The following is a 19,576-nucleotide window of genomic DNA, read 5'->3' on the forward strand; positions in this document are numbered from 1 at the left end:
ATTACTGAGTAAAGACACTCTTTTCACACAGCCACAGCTTTATTTCCATCAACGTTTGGTGACTGTCTGTCAAATTCATCAGGTCAATTTTGACTGGTTCATATTGTACCCGGCAATAAGTATTGCTGCTTACAGATGCAGAATTGCCCTGATGAAGGTGACAGATGGTCAACGAAACATGGGTGGAAATAAAGCTGTGGCTGTGTAAAAAAGTGTCTTTATTCAGTAAATTGTACAGTTGTTCATATCCCTCAATGGCATTCCTCAATATTTTAGCATGCTTCTTTCATTTTCAAACAGTTGTGATGTCATCTTATCATATATGTGTAAAATTAAAAATGCTGGAACCTGTTTGATCAATATGAAGTTCTGTTGTCATGAATATGTTTCAAAATGTCATAAGAGTCTGAAGATGTCATGGACGTGCTTGGAAATCAGTCTTACCTTGCATACTATTGTATAGTCTAGTAACCATACCATCATAAATTGGATGGTACCTCTGCAGTGCCCAGAACTGACATAACAATAGCCACACCATGCCAGCAATAGATAAATAGCCAGCACACAAGTCACATGTACACTTCAATGTTTTGCAGGTTCAGGTTCCAGACCAGGCACTCCCACCGGAACCCTCCAGAAGGGCAGGACAGATGCTGTCCGCACGCTCCGCAAAGCTTCCGCCAACGCTGCCCTTCATGTCCAGTCTGGAAAGGTGAAACCCTTCAACGTAACAAAGCTGACACAGTCTAACACTCCTCCTCAGGCTGCTGAGAGAAGCAAGCCCCTCATCCTGAAGACGAAGCCAAGCACCAAGAATAACAAAGTAGTCGCCACCTCCCCGGGAGCACAACTGGTCACTGGTAACATCATGGCCAGTGGTCAGCCGGTCACAATACCTGTGGCCACAGTCATGCCTCAGCTGGTCCCATCTGTGAAGCCAACAGTGACTCCTGTAATCATCAGCGTGCAGTCGTTAGCTGTGAGCAGCAGCCAGAGCTCTATGGCAGCCCAAACCTCGAGTAACTCCGCTCCCACCAGGCCCATGGCTGCGAGCACTCCAGTACATGCACAGGTGGCACCTGGCATGCCTCAAGGCCCACAGCTGTCCAGCCAACCTGGTACCATGGTTGGTGTGATGCAACCAGTGGCACAGGTGCAGCCAAACAACTCAGCTGTACATCCAAACCAGCCAGTGACGTCAATATCTATGTGTCAACAAGGTCAGCCTAGTGTGGTGTCCCAAAGCACAGTTTCCTCCTCACTCCCCGGTAAACTAGGTGCTGTTCCCCCACAGCAAGGCTCTCTAGCTGCTCCATACAAAGCACCAGCAGTGCAACATGTGAGCAACCAAAGCACAGCTTCCGCTGGAAACCAGACCGGTTTGGTAGGCGCAAAACAAGCAATGATAAGTTCAGACCTTGGAACATCCCTGCCTCATGGACCACCTGTTGGTGTGGTGTCGGCCTCTCAAACTGCAGTGGGATCTCAGGGCCCAGCATCCGGGTTTGGGTCCATGATGGCAACATCAACTGGAGGGTTACAACCTAAAGGCCAAAACATGCAGCCAAACAACACTCTGCAAGGCCAGGGAAATATGAACAATGGTCCTGCTGGGCAAATAGTAACACTTGCTGGTAAACCGGGTCAGTTCCTTGTCACACCTGTGTCGGGACCACAGGGGGCTCTCTTGCTCCAGCCAATAGGGAGGCTTCCAGCCAATCACGGGGCAGCCACCAGCATGCAGAACGCTGTGACAACTACAAGTCAGACTCCTGGACAAGGTTTTGCTGGACAAATGACCTCCAGCTCTGTTCAGCTACAACAGGGCCAGCCAATCCCCCATTCACTGGTCCCAGTGTCGGGTGGCCAGCCTGTTCAGCTGAACTCTCCATTGCCAGCTGCACACAGTGGTATTCAGCTGGTGGCCCTACAGAGACTGCCCATCAACCTGTCCCAGGCAAATGTGTCTGTGAGCTCCCAGCCTGTGTACCTACAGGTTTCTCCAACCCTCAGTAACATTCAGGCTGCAGGTAACCCTCTACAGACAACAGGGACCAGCCAAACCATGCAGCAGATCTCCCCTCTATCACCCACTGCAGTGAGACCCCTTCAGATGATGGCTTCTTCTGTCCCCCAGGCAAATGTAACGCAGGCTAACTCACAAGGCATCACAAACTTGACTCCAAGCCAGATGCACCAGCTTAGCGGCAGTTTCATGAGAGGTCCTGCCCCACAGATGTCCCCAGTAATGCAAACCAGCCAACAGGGGTCTGTATCTCAACTAAGACCTGTCCTCCCTACCCTTAGCACACCCAACTCCCCATTTCAACACAACCAAAGTTACGGTCAATCTCCAAACCAGTTAACGCCATCTTTCCAACCTGATGGCAGCACTCAGAATAGCCAAGTATCCGGGCCCTCACAGACTTCTACTGGCCAGTACCTTAACCAGACTTCTCCGTCCTCCGTGTCTTCCCCTGGAGTGGATATCCTGTCTGCAGCTGTGTGTGAAGCCGGGCTGCAGTCGGACTTCGTCGACCCGCAGCCACCGACTGCCACGCAGCAGGCTGCCAGCGCACCCCCCTCTACAGAACTGTCGACGCTGTCCACTGTGAACGTGGAGCTGCTGATGCCGGCAGACCAGCCAGGTGGCTCTTCCTCATCCACTGGACCAGGCACTTACACAGGTACGTTTAGCATCACTGCTCCTTATCATATTAACAAAAAGCATTGCATTGCATTGCAGTATTTTAAAGTGTAACGCTTGTTCACCGTTATCCGCGGGGTAACCTATATCCGTTGTTGATCATATCAAATCAGGCGGTGGTTTCAAACTGCAATTTTGTGAATTATTACAATTTGAAACCACCTTCCATCGACTTGATATCCCTAAGCACCCTGCTCTGTTTTTTCTAGACAATGGATATAGGTTGCAAGACAAATAAAGGTGAACTAGCGTTAGACATAAAAACAAGTGCAGGGAATTTAATAGGAGGAATGGAATGTGACAGGTTGACAGAAGTTAGTTGGGGTTTTTTGTTGGCATTGACTTTCCAAAGAAAGATTTTTGTACGGTGCAGCCTCTGACTTTTGCTTGTATGCACTTTAGATGCCCCACAACCTGACTATGAGTCCTTCTGATCCAGTGCACCTACATGTAAGCATCAGTTCCCCTGTTTCAGCTGCCCATGGACTTGTGTGCATGATGAACTAACAAGTATGACCCAGATGTTGACAGTTCAAATTGTGTATCAGATTTTACTCTCACATTATTAGGAATATGCAGGTTTAGAAATTGCACACCTCTGTCACATAAGTATTTTATATGGCAGGAAATCAGATAGCCAAGAATAGCCACCATTCCAGTTTCAAGAATAGTTGTCACTTGTCAATACATGTAGCTTTCAGTAGAGTCAAAAGTATACAATCAAACTCCAACTTTTGGGATGGGCTGTCAAAATCAATCAAGAAGAATCAAGATATTCTTTGATGAGCTGTTACGTTTTCTCACCATTTTTCCTATGTATTTCACTACAGAAAAGAATGCAGAACTCTCCAAGGAGGATTCACCAAGACTGTCTTCCAAGTGACTTGCTGATGCTGCTGGATTAACCATGTGGTTTTGCTGCTCTTGTACGATGATGTATGACTAGAAAGATTAAGATTCTGTTAAACATGGTACCTGCTGATTGCTCTATACCATAAGATATATTAGATAGTCTCTATTATGGTACAGTTGCCAAAGTGTTGTTCTCTACATTTCTGTTGTAAGGGAAAGACTCCAACCAAGAAAATTAACTAGCTCTGAGAAACTCTTCTTTTCGGAAGACGTCTTTGCTTACTACTGCTGCTATGTGTATAAAAGTTGAGATGTATAGGTATACTGTTAGAGATGGTAATGAAATAATGTCGTACAGTAAGTGGATTTATGTGTCACTGATGAAATTCTTCATTCAAAGTAAAGGTGGTCCATTTTGTGTCTAAGACAATTCTCAAATTTAAGATGGTGTAAGAATGAACATTTTTGTTTTGGGTTACATCATGTTTCTATATGGAGAAGATGTTGACTACCCAGTGACCATGTTTTATTGTAACCCTTATGCTTTATCCTTGTGATGTTGATAGACAGTCTTCTAGGTATTTTGGAAGATCATTGTCACATTGTCTGTAATAGTCTGTCTGACAGTACTTTGGAAAAAAACTGTTACATGCTGCTGTGATTGTACTTGTTCAGTCCCTCTACTGAAAGTAATCTGCCAAGCATTGCCTTAGATCTGTCACTAACAATGTTTGTAAACTGACTTGTACAAGAGAAGAAGATTCCCTGATGTTTGCTTCTTGATAATGCTCATTGACTTGTTTAACCCTCCACATTGCATCAAAAGATGTTTTTATTGTTATGTCAAAATTTTCAAATTAAGGTTGAGGAAACACAAAATGTGTTGAAGGTGACAAAGTGAATGAAGTCAAATGAAGTCATATGGTAAGGTATGAGCCATGAGGTGACGTTTTTTGGACAGAGGTACTATTTTTCAGTTCTTAAAATGCTGTCCATCAGGACCGTAGTAATCAGTAAATATGGCAATGGATGGCTATTGTTTCGTAAGATGTTATTGATGCAATACAACAATGAGTGAGAGATGTATTTATTTGGCCCCACCAAACGCTGGTGCTTATGAAGCTCTGGTTATGTCCAGTTGCAACATCCATGTGTACATTCGTAAAATAAAGTTATGTTATTTTCTGACTTTGGCTTCTACCAATGTTTCTTTTTGTACATAGGGAGCAAAATCAATTGTTCAGATCTCATCAATAGCCACAGTATTTCCTCTCTCTAAACAGCTGATGAAAACTTCTCAAGATTTGTCAGTAGCTAACAGTGAATTGCCAATTTGATTTCTTGTTTCTTGCATTGGTCTGGAAAAAGTTGGAGCAGTCGCAACAGAGAGTATAAAATAAACAGTGGTTTTCTTGGAGCTGGCAACGCTACCACTGATACTTATAATCCTCTCACCAAGGACATCATGTCCTTGCTGTAACCAAGCAGGTTTAAAGACAAGGTGAAACATGACTGAATGGCTTAAAAAAAACAATTAAATACAAAGAATATTTTTGAAATAATTCTAACTAGTTATTATTGAAAAATAGAGTGGAATCGTTTTGTTCCTGCATTTCATCACGAGGTCGCCTAACATAACATCACAATGTCCTTCACCTGCATAGAATACATTTACTGGTATGTAGGACTATATTGGAGTCCATTCCAAGTCACCAAGAGGGGTCCGTTCCAAGTCACCAAGAGGGTTTTTTAATATTTATGACTAGAATAAATTGGATAGAATAAAAGAATATCAAGCCACATTAGTTCAAAGATTTTCACAAAATGAAATTTGGATTGTTACCTCCATGAGAAATGGAGGTAGAGTTTTTGGTCTGTGTGTCCGGATATTTGTGGTCAGCATAACTCTAGGACCTCTGGATGGATTGTAATGATATTCGGTATGTGGGTAGGTGTTGGAAAGACAAAGGTCAGGATCGATTTGGGCCCCCTGGTGTGCTACCTTGGTACTGCAACAAAACTTCGATTTTTGGTATCTTTTGACCTGAATGCCATTGTCTTGATTATTTGGTGGCAGATAGCTTGTGAATGATGTGAGGAAGAAGTGATGTATGTTTTTGCCCCCTAGCAGCTTGCTCTGGAACTGCAGGAGCATTCTGGTCAAAATCTTCCAAGGGGCATAACGGAACATAGGAACGACGAATTTCCATGATGTTTAGCACGCAGGTATCTTTGACAGAGATGTACATAGTGAAGTGCGAATAATACAAATTTGGACTTAATGTGCATAATTATTGAGGAAAATCTATATTTACAGTGTTTTCCATTAAAGGATTCAAATACAAGTAACGTAAAGTTTGTGGCAGGTGGAAGATTAGCAGATACCAGTTATGCAAATAACTCACTAATTTGCTTAATACATGTGAAAGTGTCATAACTATTTTAAGTACATGTTGTCAATGATTGGATTGTAAACATTGTGACCTGTGTAATTTTAATAGTTAAAGGAGTACATAATCAGGCATAAATTATGCAGATGTATAAGTCATTTGCATAATCAGAATATTTCATGGAGGTATGAGGTCTCCGAACTCTTGTTGTAGATGTCTTGGGAACATTTTGAAAGTGGCCATTCGCAAATTTCTCTATTTTCAATTATCATACCAGCGTTTGCCGTTTGGGTATGTACACAAACAGATTTCATAGTATGCATCACACAACCAATCAGAACAACTATTAGGATTCATCCATTTTTATTGGACAAATCCACATCACACTTAGCTGCTATTCCACTTCATTCCGCTGAGTAAATTGTGGCGTGCTTGTACGGCAGCAAGTTGGTGAAAGGGCGGGACATGAATAAGAGACATTACAAACGCTCTCCCAGACGAGCAGGAATTCGAGAAAGGCTTGCAGAGGTACCGATCGAGTCATACTTTGGGTGCTATTGCTGCCAGATCCGCTACAAGTGCACTAGTGTCATATTATGCAAACAAGTGATCCAGCTCCACGTGAGTGTTGATCCCAGGTGCTACCATGTTGCCTGTGGGTGTTCTCATACGGAATGTTACTGCGACCTCACTTTGGATCACAGAAGGAGACTATAGTCTCATTGATCACAGGTGGTAAACAGTTGATACCAGCGCGAATATTGATTAATCTTGATGGTCAACATCAACTGAAAGGTTATCTGAGTTGGTGAATTACACTATGAAGCATTTTCGACCGAAGACTGGCTCAGTATCCTTCAGCTCTGACAGGAGACGTCACGCACGTATGACGCCAGCAATGGATCAAATGTTGGTAGGTCGATATCGCCCAGACATCAAAGCCATGATCGAGGATGAACAGAACGGTACTTTCTGGACACTTTAACTGTGATTATTAAATATAAGTCCCTGTGAGTGAAGACTAGCGGCAGATCCACCCACACAAACCAATATTTGAATCCTAGATATGTGGAGAAACTGAGCTTCCGCTGGATACCGAACATACTTTGAGAAATAAGTAAAGGGAGCCATCAGAATACTGGACACTGAACAGAACTACTTTGTAAGGGTATAAAAGAGACATTTTGGTTTGGTTTGCAAATTTGGTTTATTTCGATCTCCATTAGTGAAACATCACGGGAGTCCAAATCAAGCTAATACAAAATATAACAACAAAAATATACAGCAAATTATGACTTTGAATGAATAGAAAGCAAATATAGGGTGAACTCAAAATCAGTGATAGACATACATCAAGGTAACATAAGATGAATCGATTGTGCTCAATTTATACCCCAAAATGAATGAATCATCAGAAAACTTGATAACGTCAACTCAAAATTGGAGTGGGAGAGGTCGGAGGTCAAACAAAAATGAAATGCCAGTTACATAAGTGCACTGCAGCCATCACTGAACAGAGACGGTGGGCGTTATAAAATTCCTGGCACGTTTGACCAATTGCTGATGTCACGTATCCGCAAGATCATGTGACAATAAGATTACGTGTCTGTAGCTCTCGCGAGTTTTATGTTACAATGCTAAACTTTCTTCCGACACAAAAATACACACGGACCGAATTATCAACGACCACTGTCGCCTTCTTCATGATCAATACTGATGATCAAACACTTCAGAACGTACACTCGCGAAAGTTACGGACACTTGATCTAATTAACACGTGATCTTGTGGATACGTGTCGTCAGCAATTGGTCAAACGACGTGAAACGTGCCAGGAAGTTTATAACGCCCACCGTCTCCGTTTAGTGATGGCTCGTATTACCTGATGTATATGACCTCCTTTGTACCCCTTCTTAAGTAGTCCTGTTCAGTGTCCAGTATTCTGATTTTGTCCAGTGAGACGGTATACGTATGGTCCGGTGATTCAATGTGGATGTGTTGAGAGACTTCCGACGACAGCGAGCTTGGGCGTTTGTGTTCAAGGAATCTGGTTCTCACTGAGTGAGCGGTCTGTCTCTCCAATGACAATGTTGGATTCTTCTCAAGTCCCTTTCCTTGTAGCTCCCTGACATGGACTGTGGTATACAACGCAGCAATTCACTTCTCTACTGTGTCAGTAGGTTTGAAGCAGGTAGGGATTCCGTGTCTGCGTCTGTTGAAAACTTCATCCTTGTGTACTGTTTTGAAAGGAAGAAAGTTTAGCATTGTACTATGATTACTACCAACACTATTACTAGTATATACCATGATAATCTCTTGAGTTTGCGTTTCGAAGTGATTGGCCATCAGTATTTATCCTGAAAAAGGTGACAAAAAATTTTAGCCGTGTGGGAAAAAAGTTTAGCACTGAACTATGCATTTTGGTAGCAAGTATAACCAACAAGCAACGATCAGTAATAACTCATGATCAAAAAGAAAATCTGCCTCAATCTGAATTTGAAAGTCAATGTGATAGTCTGTTTGTGGTGTTGATCTCGTTTTGTCGTTTTCAAGATTATTACTAATACAACGTGTAGTTGTCAAATGGAAGGTCAACTTGCATAAGATACGCCTTCCCGGGGGTCGGGTGTTCACTTGAAAGATACTTTTCAGATTGTCAGTCATATATCATCTGTGTTTGTCCGTCTTGATCCATCCTCTTCTTTCACTAACACAGTGTCTCTCATTACATGGCGGCTCTAGTGATTATTGTGAATATTAAAAGCTATGATTTCGTAGTCTAAAAATGCGGTTATTATCCGTTCTGTAATTGCCAAAAGTCAAAACAGCTCCACTTGTTATGCTTACCAGAGCCGACATCATGGTATCTTTAAACAACCTTATGTATTTGTTAAACTACCGATCCTCATTCATAGGCTTTGTACTGAATACTAGATAACGGATTTGCATCGTATTCCGGATGACTACTGATCAACAATTACTTTGACTGTGGAATTTCTTCCTTGTTTGACATTAATTGGCGTGGATGTCTAACCAACAGCTTCCTGCCCGAAGAAACAAGTCGAGTGTCTGTCAATGGTACTGAAATCTAACATTGACTGAACAGGTTTGATTGCCAAGTAAAGTCAACAGATGACAATGACCATACGTTGATATCTAGTGCTACTTCTTGAAAACAATATAGTTCATCCAAAAGTCTGCCGCGTTGCCGTTTGTTACGCGTACGATGCGCTTGCTGCACCACCCTATTGGTTATCACCAGTTCATTTCGACTATATTCTCGTGAAAGCCCACAGTGGCACTGGTGGTTACTTTTTGTTTACGTTATAGGCTACATAAGAAACACCACCACAAACATTTTGTCTAGGAGGAATGGACACTAAGTAACCACTTTTCAGAAATGAAGCAAAGATTGGCTCAACGCCTGCTTGTCAAGTTGACGTTGCTTGACGTTGCTTGCCATTGAGACCACTTCTTACTAACTTGCGCACCTGTCACGATCATACAATCAAATGGTCGCGACCGTGAGGACTTTTCCCTAACTTCGAACAGATTGTATGAGCTGTGACAACACTTGGCCTTCGAAATGTGCAGGTTCAATTCTAATTGTGAGGTAACTTTAGACACATTTCTTCATTAACGGCATATTTTCAAAATCTGTACACCAGGAGCAGCAAGAACGCCAGAAATCAACCTTTGTCGAGTTCTTTCGTAGGATCGTCATTGTTTTACAACAGCAAAGATACATATTTATTGCAATGATTATGCAAAATTTAAAGATGCTAAATAGCAGTTACTCAAGCGACTGGATATGCTCTGTTTGGAATGACCAACTGAAGTCTCAGTAAGATACTGATTGCGATTTAACGGATAACTGCAGATCATTTCAGTACGTGGTAGGTAAGCTTAAGTAAAGCGCAATGGACTCTTGGTACTCACAAGGAGATAATCAGACGCTTTTATTTTAAGGCGTTGCTCTTGTGACACTTAAACGGTTCAACATGTCATTGAAACTTGTCAACATGAATAAAGAAAACCAAAACGACATCCCTAAGGCTTTGTATTATGCAGGTTCAAAGTGTCCTTGTTTTTTCTACTTGCAGACAAAGTTTTGTGACGTTCCTCAAGGACGTTGCTTAAAAGACGGCGAGTACAGAGCAGACAATTCAATGCCCGTCTGTCCGCCATTTTCGTAGCACGCGGCTTGGCGCGATTTCCTACCCATGGTGCATTGCGTAAACGAGCCATGGCCGCCATGTTCACAAACGCGAGGCAGGAGGGGTAGTGTCGAGTTCTTGCCCGGATTCTGCAAAAACTGACGAGAATTATCGGATTTGCGGCAAGATGCAGGTAACTTACCGTTTTCTTGTGATTTTCATCGGGCCAGATTGTGGAGATTAGGGAAAGTAAAGGCGTGGTGGCCGCTCAGTCCAAGGCAGTCGTCGTGGACCTAGTTCCGGGAGTCTGCAATTTTGAAAACACGCCATGAGGGGGTATGGGACGGGAAGTAACCGGAATATTTCTGCAGATTCGCACCCTATGTCGAGATTCACCATTCTAACGGCACACCTAATAGTGCACGTCATCTCACATGGCATGTTGATGGATTGAAAGCCTGTTCGTGGCAGTTTTATTACGTTTTGTGCGGGTACGCAGCGAGTGGAACCCGCGAATACGAACGCCCTCTATTGCACAGTCCCTGTAATGGACTAGGCACGTGTCTGGGTAGGGTAACGTCTCATTCACATGCAAAATAAGACACAATACTGCGATTTTGGACGTTTCAATGCCATGCATCGTGTAAATCATTTCTTTCTTAAGCAACACATGGCACGGGTAACAAACTAAGTGCACATTTAAATCAGTTGAGCGTTATTTTGCGTGGCGTCCGGAGTTGAGGGGGTTAGGTGGGGTGGAGCCTATGCCTGGCCGCAAAGCCCCATGGTCTAGCTGTTTAACAAACATTTGCCGAAGCACGCCACATACTCAGACATGATTACCTCTGTTTCCAGGCTGGTTGCAAATTGTCTGTCTTGTATTAACATGTATATGGATGTTGTGTACAGTGTTTTTGTAGTCAACAAGTTATATATGCCTTTTGAACATTGTTTTATGACAGTTATGGGCATTCTGAACACCTGTAACCTTACCTGGCCCCTACAATCACCTGTCTTTACATTGTTAGCCATGACCAGGCACTGTTACCTGAGCAGTGGGCAGGGAACATTTAGCTGACAACATATGGGGCAAAATACTTGCATACAATTAAAAACTGCCAAAGAAGGCCACTCGGGACTGATATAAATCTGGACTATCTGAACAGGTGGTCACTACAGACAGGGTTTTAAATGCATGTGTCAATTGAAAATATTATCTAAGGGGCCTGCTAAAACTGGTCACACAGGACAGGTAGTCATTATGTAGAGTGGTCACTTGTGCCTTTTTTAATAGTGTTTTGTTTTTGTGTCACCCTTTAAGTACACAAATTCACAGTGATTCAAGTGCAGATATTTTCAGTTGTGAAATTCAGAGTCAGCTTAACTTAAAACACATTTATTACATGTAACGTTAACGTTATATGCAAACAATATGTGACAAGAAATTGGATGCACTAGACACCCTGGAGACAGCCTTACACTGGGGAGCAGATCCTCTAACAAGCATGAAATTCTGATTGACCAGGGATGTTACTAGGTCACTTGTGGTCACAGTCTTTAACAGTACCCTCTTTGACAGTAATTTTACCCCTTGTGATACCTTAGAATGCACCATTTTTACTTTAAGTTCTCTAAATCTCTGCACCATGGAAGGTGGGTGCCCCCAGACCCACCTAAAATACTTGCATGTAGCACTTTCTGTGCCGCGACTCTTAAGTCGCCTAGAATTTTGGACTCCCTATAATAAAATCCTTGATAAAAGCCTGATACACGTGTATGCCAGTTATGTTCCCCTTAATTTAAATTAATGTTAAGCATTGCACAAGTGATAATAATAAGAGCTGTATTAAACTTTTAAACTAAAGTAATTTATGTGTATCAAAATGACAGCATTACAAAAGAAAGAGGAAGACAGGTGTGACATACATTTCAGTTGAAGAAAAAATAGAAAAGCGTTGACAAATTAGCGACTAAAATTAATCACAGGGAGCTGCAAGGAAAAAGGTTTTTAACACTTGATGCCTCACATCTATTATATAACTAATGTTAACAATGACTATTATGTGGATATGGTACTCCAAAGCAACAGGTCTCTTTACTCTCGCCAATATTGTTGGAAAGGTTTACTCAAATGTCTTATTTTGATTCAGGAATGGGAAGGGGTGATCTACTGCTAGACAAAGGCTGGATGATGACTTTTGAAGTTTTTTAAACAGAGTGATGTAGATATCATTTTATGCCCCTTGTTGTACTTACTCTTATTAGTATTAATAGATATCATGCACTATAAGTAGGTATTGAAATACCACTTGCAGAGATCAAAATTTTTGTCAACAGGTGCACATTTTTGTCAACAGGTGCACAGAAAAAAATTGGGGGGGGGCACAGCAAAGAAGTATGCCATTGTAGTAAAATGTTAAGTACAGTTTTGAGCTTTGAAAAATTGCGACACATGTTGTTTGGGCACTTAATTAAGTTAAGAAAATGCTGTGTACTAGTGTACAGTAGTTCTGTTACAACTTACATGTAAGTGCATAACACCACACTAATATCTAGTAGGTACACCTTTGCACCCTTGATTCATAATTAGGTACACAGCTCCAAGATGGGTGCACAAAAGTCAAAAGTGCATGATGCAGCATATGTACCCAGTATTTCGAGCCCTGGCTTGCAGATGGATGTTAACCTTCACCTGACCTGTCCCAGTCCAGACACAGTACAACATGTACAGATAGATGGATTTTTGTGTCATGTACTGTTTGTTGCCACCCAAAGTACCTCTCTCTCCATGCCAGAATACTATACAGAAAAGTCTTATTTCTGCCTATGATATCACAGCATCTGCATTATAAAACATGCCAAATATCAAGACAATCAATCAAAATGGTGAGTTATGTTCACAGACAGATGGTCACATACATTAACATTGACGAAACATGACTTTCTTTGCGTAGGTATATTAAAAAAAAATTTTATGGTCTAGCATTCAGTGAAGCAATCTGATATCTAGTTCACAAAAGTGATTTAAAAGTGCCGTTCTTGTTCATTATTAATGAAGATTTGATAGATTTTACCCATGCTCTAGTTATGATGATGATCGGCTGGCTTCATCTTCATATGATACACCTCAAGTCATGATGAAAAAGTCATATTCAACACTAGAGTTCCACGACCTCATACCTCCATCAAATGATGTTAACCTTTTCAAGTGCCGGTTTATGAATGCTAGATTGATTATGCAAATAACATTCTCATTTGCATAAATTATTTATTTATTTATTCACATATATTTTGCGAGTATGAGGCGGAAAGCACAAATTGCTTATATTAAGCCTTCTACTCAAGAAACATACGCATAAAACAAGAATAGTAAACGACATTACATACATAAGTACAAAATGGATAACAGAAAAATAAATTTAAACAAGACAAGTTGGTGATGAATCAATTAGGAGAACCTGCCTGTACAATGGATATAGGTAATGACAAGATCAAAAATGTTACAGTTCTGTTGATGTGAGAGAGATGTTGATCCTGATAACAGTAAAGTACATAAAGTAGTGTCGTTGAGGTGCTTTAGGTCTACTATAATATTTGAGACAGCCGATAACAAAGAACTTCTTTGGCTAGTATAGAGTGTGCAGTGTAGTAGATAATGTTCAGTTGTTTCACAATGATAGCCACATTTACATGTAGGATAATCAATACAATGGTGTTGAAATAGATGGTAGTTTAACTGACTGAAGTTTAGACGGAGCCTTGTAAGATGAACTGCGGAACGACCTTGGCCATAAGAGAAATGGGAGTATTTTGTCGGCTTGTTGAATAGTGAGTCCAGCTCTTTTTTGAAAGTGTTGATCGAAAGGACGGCTTTAGCATTCGTAGGCAGTTCATTCCACAAGTGAACAGTTGAAGGTAGGAAGGATCTTTTATACTTTTCAGTTTTACAGGCAATGGAAGTAAGGTTTTGGTTTGCGCGAAGGTTGTAAGGGACCGTATCACAGATACGTGGAGGGATAATATTATGTAAGTACAGTGGTGCGAGACCATTCATAATTTTCCAAAACTGAATCAACTGGTGCTTTTTCCTTCTGTCCGCTAGTGTGTCCCATGCAACCTCGGCTAACAAGCTCTCATGTTTAGTGCCTCTCATGGCTCCGGTACAAACTCGTGCCGCGGCCATCTGGACAGACTCAAGAAGATCACAATCTTTGCCGAGAAGGCCACACCAAACAATGTCAGCATATTCAAGTAATGGACGAATCATAGTGACATACAGAGTTTCTAATGTTCCCAGAGGAACAAAATATGATATCCTCTTCAGAAGATTGATTCGCTTCATTGCCTTGGTAATCAATGTAGACACGTGATATGACCAGGACAAGTCACGTTTCAAGTTTAAGCCCAAATGCTTGTGAGAGTCAACCTCCCGCACAACTCCTTTAAACACTAATGGTGGGTGATAGACTTTGACCCTTTTCATGGAGAATGTCATCAGTTCAGTTTTAAGGGGATTAAAAGTTACCAGCCACTGGTCCGACCATTCACCCACCATTCTAAGATCATGGTTCAATCTATTTGCTGAGACGAGCGGATCCAAAACTACTTCCACAAGAGACGTGTCATCAGCAAAAAGATTGGCATCAGTTTGCAAGTTGTCCACTCAATCGTTAATAAAAACTAGGAAAAGGAGTGGGCCCAAAAGCGACCCCTGTGGGACACCTGCGTCAATCGGTAGCCAGTCGGAACATGCCCCATTAATGACAACTCTCTGTACAGCATAGTTGGTGTTGTCATTAGCAATTAGCATAAATTATATCAGATGATCTGAATAATAGAAGTATGAAAGTCCTATTTAATCAAAGAAGCCTATTGTACTTCAAAATTTATAGCATTTCTTCTTCAGTTATATAAATGATGCCCTGGTCTTCATAGGTTATGTCTTATGATGTCACATTTACTTAATTTCCAAATGCTGCAAGTATATAATTCCTGTCCTGCGAAGCTTGTGTGTTACGCCGAAGGGCGGTTATACCGGCTATATAGATACAGATACAGATACAGATACAGATACAGATACAGATACAGAACTTATATGGCATATTTTTCTCCATGATTTTACAAATTAGGTCATTTGCATTATTTCTATTTGTAGATGTTTTTCTCTTTCTCAGATACATGCCACATGGTTGAATAATTCCATCATTATAATGTATTTGCTGTGTAAAATTTCCCCGTATCCTTTTGTCAAGCCACTTGCAGACAATACTATACCATTAGGCCCTATAATATTGTGTGAAAGTAAGAAAAAACAACAGGTCATTAACATAATTATATTATACCATCTCACCCTATATTATTGCGATGCACTTGATTTGTATTGTAACACAAATTTGGCTGAATTTATGGCTTGAAATTTATTTCCAAATAATATCATATATTAAAATATGTTTTCAAAATACCCCTTGTAAGTATATTTATGCAAGATGCTCCTTGGAGCTATATATTCCATCAATGCCTTAAATCTAACCTATTTATTTTTTCTAGGACATCTACAGTTATGCATCATCTCTATAAAGATTGGCCTAGCACTGGCAAATAAGGTAAGATGAGTCTATTATGTTTATAAACAAATACTTACTAGTACATACATACATACATACATACATACATGACCATTATTTTGACTTGATGGCCCTGTTGGTCAAAGCCGCTCTTCCCAGAGGTCCAGTATGATATGAAGTATCTTTATGGTCTTATTTTGTACGATACAATGTACTTGGTCAATGGTCCATATGTAGTGTATGTAGTAGTAGTATGTACGTAGTATGTACTATATCATTACGGGTGTTATTTGTTTAGTCTACCAAGGTCTTTTGTGTATGTTTCAACACTTTGTATAAAACATGTTATTCAATGCACATGTGGTTAAGGGTATACGTAGATGTACAGTTTACATACTGCTCGACAAAGATGATATGTTAAGAAATTGTTTTCTGATATCTGTTGGTTTCTTATCATTTCCTTATTCACAGTAACAGTAGATGTCTAACACGTATGTTGCTTGCAATTGGAAGATGTTTCTGTTCTCCAAGTAGAGCTGTGTACCAGTACAATCAATTAGGTACAGGTCAAAAATACCTGAACCCTGGTGTACCAGTACTGTACCTATGTAATCCACAACACATGTGATCATCCACAGAGGGATTTCCTGTCTGTCACTTAGCACTACACAAGGAAACTGTCTGAAGAGTTCCCTTCGAATAAGGGCAAATAGCCCCTATGAATGGTTTTTAAAAAATCCAAAATTGCAGGGACATTTGCATTACTATTTTCTTGTTGGCAACATGGGGATGATTTTCGTTTTTTTTTTTTATAAAATAATCCATACCATTGTTTTTTGTCGTGGGGAATTATAAATCCTATGCAATACTGCCAATAGGCTTGTGTCTAGTGCAATTAAACACTGACACTGTACTGTAGGTATCAGTTCAAAGATGCTTTTGTTGTCACCATTATTTGAATGGGTAATTCAGGTACAGATACAGGTCCGGACCTGTACCTAAATCCATGTACCTGTACCTAAAATTTGTTCATGTATACAGCTCTATGTCCAAGTGCAATACAGTTTTGCTTTTATGTACTATACATGATGGAGTTAGAATTCTGTCACTGACAAGTAGCTTTTGGCCGTTGAGGTGTGATTCTCAAATCTTAATAGGAATCGCACGATACTTTTGGACATTGACAAGTGCTCTTTGAAAGATACTTTTTGTTTCACCCTTCACAATTTTTTTTTATCTTTGCTGACATGTACAGAATTGTTATATCTGTTATGCTATGTTATCAGATCTGGAAATTAGCACTTAAATGGGTAGGTTAATGTAAATGTTTGTACGTCTGTTCATATTAAGAATATTAAGGTACCTTTAAGAATTGCACTACATTAGAGTTTAATGGCTGCAACTGCGTACATGTAATTCTTCATATGTAGGGTTGGGTACGAGTACAGAAAATTCAGGTCCGTTCAGATCCAGAGGATCAGGTCCAGGTCCCATTGGAACATGTAAAAATGTACATTGTCATTTTTGATGATACACAAATCATTTTGGAGATATCACAAGATCTAAATGTACTTGTTTGAATGGAAGATAAGGTACTATTTGCTGACACTCCTCTTACCATCCCGTTTTTTCAGCTAAGTCTGAGCTTCGTATGAGTGCAGGACAAGTGGAAAGCAAAAGAACTGCAATTTTTCTAGAGGAAGACAAAAATAGCAGAATACAAACAGTTCTCCACAATAGCATTCTGTCACCAAAAAGTCAAAGGCAAACCAGAACCCTAAGGGTGTCTTGCATGAGAGTTTCTTATGATAGATAGCAGTGCAGGATAACAAAAATTCCTGATAAATTTCAAAGAGTTCATCAGTGACAAGAGTGAAAATGCCACCATCAAGAAAGAAAGGAAAAGAATTATCAAGCAGGCCTTCTCACAGAAAAGTTAATACTCCACTAGAACTTAAGCCTATAGCAATCATAAAGCTGACAAAGTTGGATCCAGAAACAATACAGTGGTGGACACAGGGGAAAGGAAAGAAGAATGGTAGTAATACACCAGTTCCAGAAAGTCCAAGTAGAAATCTCAGATCACAACAACAAAGGTATAGTAAAGTCGATGAGCCAGGAACCTCTAGCAGCCCCATGTTGCAAAGTGCAAAGCAGGCATCGAATCAAGGCACAAACTCTACTGATACAATTATAAAAGTGTGCAAGGTGCAGGGCAACAAGATTGTGGAGATTGAGAGGAAGATACGAGCCACACCAAGTAAATCCAAGCCTGCAGAAGACCAAAGAGCCAGACATACAACACCAGCTGAGAAAACAAGCTCTCCAGTAATGAAGCCACAAAGCAACAGAACAGCTAGAAAAAGCATAAGAAAGAGTACTTTTCCTCAACGAGCTTCAACCTCGGGAGCAGTAACGATTTCTGCTGGAACACCTCCTCCATCAGCAAAGAAAGCTTCGCCAGTCAAAGTTCGGTCAGTCAACATCTCGCCCAAACGCTTGAGTAGCACAAGGTTACTTTTTCCAGGTTCGAAAACAGCAATGATTACTCCTCCTTCTCCAGATAGGAAGAAAATTAGGAAAAACACTGCTGAAGAAAGCCAGGCATCAAATGCTCCAAAGTCACCTGGAAAAGCTGAAAGGCGAAGCATCTTGTGGGACATTCTGCCTGAAGGCAGATCTTTACGATCTACAAGGATTCCAACTGAGAAAATGGCAGCATTCAAGTCAAACATTGAGAAGAACAAGGTTAAAGTAGCAGCCGCTAAAGATGGTGACAAACAGCCAGCTTTACAACCAAGGTTTCACACCCGAAGAACAACTGCTGTCACTGGTCGACCACCAACACCACCACATGTACAGCAAGTTAGCTCAACCACTGATGCATCTTCGACCAGAAGGTCCTCATCATCGAAGCAATGCGAGGAACTGTCAACACTTGAAACTTCTAAACACAAGTTGGAAGATAACTGTGAGCTTGGTCAAAAAAGTGACAGTGTCGAAGTTGGTTCGCCAAAGCAATCACCAGTGGCTGAAGAGAAGCATGACAATATCTTCAGTATGCTTGAGCAGTGGGAGAGGAAGGGAACAGTGGTGCAGTCATCTGGTGAAGGTCTTAATGTATCTCCATCAGGAGGTGATGTTAAGGGTACAAATAGTTCAAATCCAACCGAGGAGGTGAAATCTTCTCCAGCAGGAAGTTCCCCAAACATCTCACCTACAACAAAGTTCAAGATCTCTGTGTTCAAACTCAAGTGTCCAACAACTGTTAGTCAGCAGGCAGGTCACACATTGTCCATGTATGGAAGACCTAGGGCAACAGTTGTATCAACAACCATTCCTAGCAACTTTGTCTCCAGAAGTCTCACATTTGAGCCAAAGATTAGTGATACTTCACAGGATACCGCTGAGACTTCCAATGAAGGCAAATCAGCAGCATTAATTGATCATGATAATGCAAAGTCTTCAGATCAAAACAAATCCAGAAGGCAAGGAACTGATGGAGACTTACTATGTGAGGAACACATGTGTGATTCAGATGAGTTTGATTCTCCTAAAAGGAAAGTTTATTCCCAAATGCTTTCAGAGCAGGGGGCATCCTCAGATTCAGAAGAGCTTGTCCCAGATGTAGATGACATCAGTGGAGTGATGTTTGTTTCATTTAGCTCTAAACAAGCAATTAGTGCTCACTCCTCTGTTGAGAGAGAAACACGTGAGAAATTTGGGAATGAGCTGGACAAGGTGTTGACAGAACTTGGGCAAAACAAGTCAGGAAGAGGGCAGAGAATGGCAAAAGATAGTCCAGATTCTACGGAAGCAGCAGAGCTGTATGACAAAATTGCTACTTATGAAAGATTGCTAAGAGCTGAGGTAAAGAGAAGTAAGTCTCGAGAGATAGTTCACCCAGA

General features: G+C 41.0%; 2 protein-coding genes across 6 annotated transcripts in view; both read left to right on the forward strand.

Moving 5' to 3' along the window:
• LOC118419050 overlaps positions 1-4,747 on the forward strand; it is a 34,385-nt gene extending 29,638 nt beyond the window's left edge. For 4 of the 5 annotated variants that reach the window (XM_035825283.1, XM_035825286.1, XM_035825285.1 and 1 more), the window contains exons 7-8: positions 597-2,687; positions 3,538-4,747. In XM_035825283.1, the coding sequence (XP_035681176.1) occupies positions 597-2,687; positions 3,538-3,590 (2,144 nt within the window). In that variant the 3' untranslated portion in view covers positions 3,591-4,747. Of the gene's footprint in view, positions 1-596; positions 2,688-3,109; positions 3,158-3,537 lie in introns of all 5 variants that reach the window. The other variant, XM_035825287.1, reaches the window with a different exon arrangement.
• Positions 4,748-10,110: 5,363 nt separating this feature from the next.
• Positions 10,111-19,576, forward strand: LOC118419526 (the record flags this gene model as incomplete). Its single annotated transcript, XM_035825945.1, is given in 3 exon segments — positions 10,111-10,297; positions 15,652-15,707; positions 17,303-19,576. A coding segment is annotated over 1 exon segment (2,030 nt), but the record flags the coding sequence as incomplete, so codon positions are not given.

This window comes from Branchiostoma floridae, chromosome 7, assembly GCF_000003815.2.
Source record: "Branchiostoma floridae strain S238N-H82 chromosome 7, Bfl_VNyyK, whole genome shotgun sequence".
Lineage (NCBI taxonomy): Eukaryota > Metazoa > Chordata > Leptocardii > Amphioxiformes > Branchiostomatidae > Branchiostoma > Branchiostoma floridae.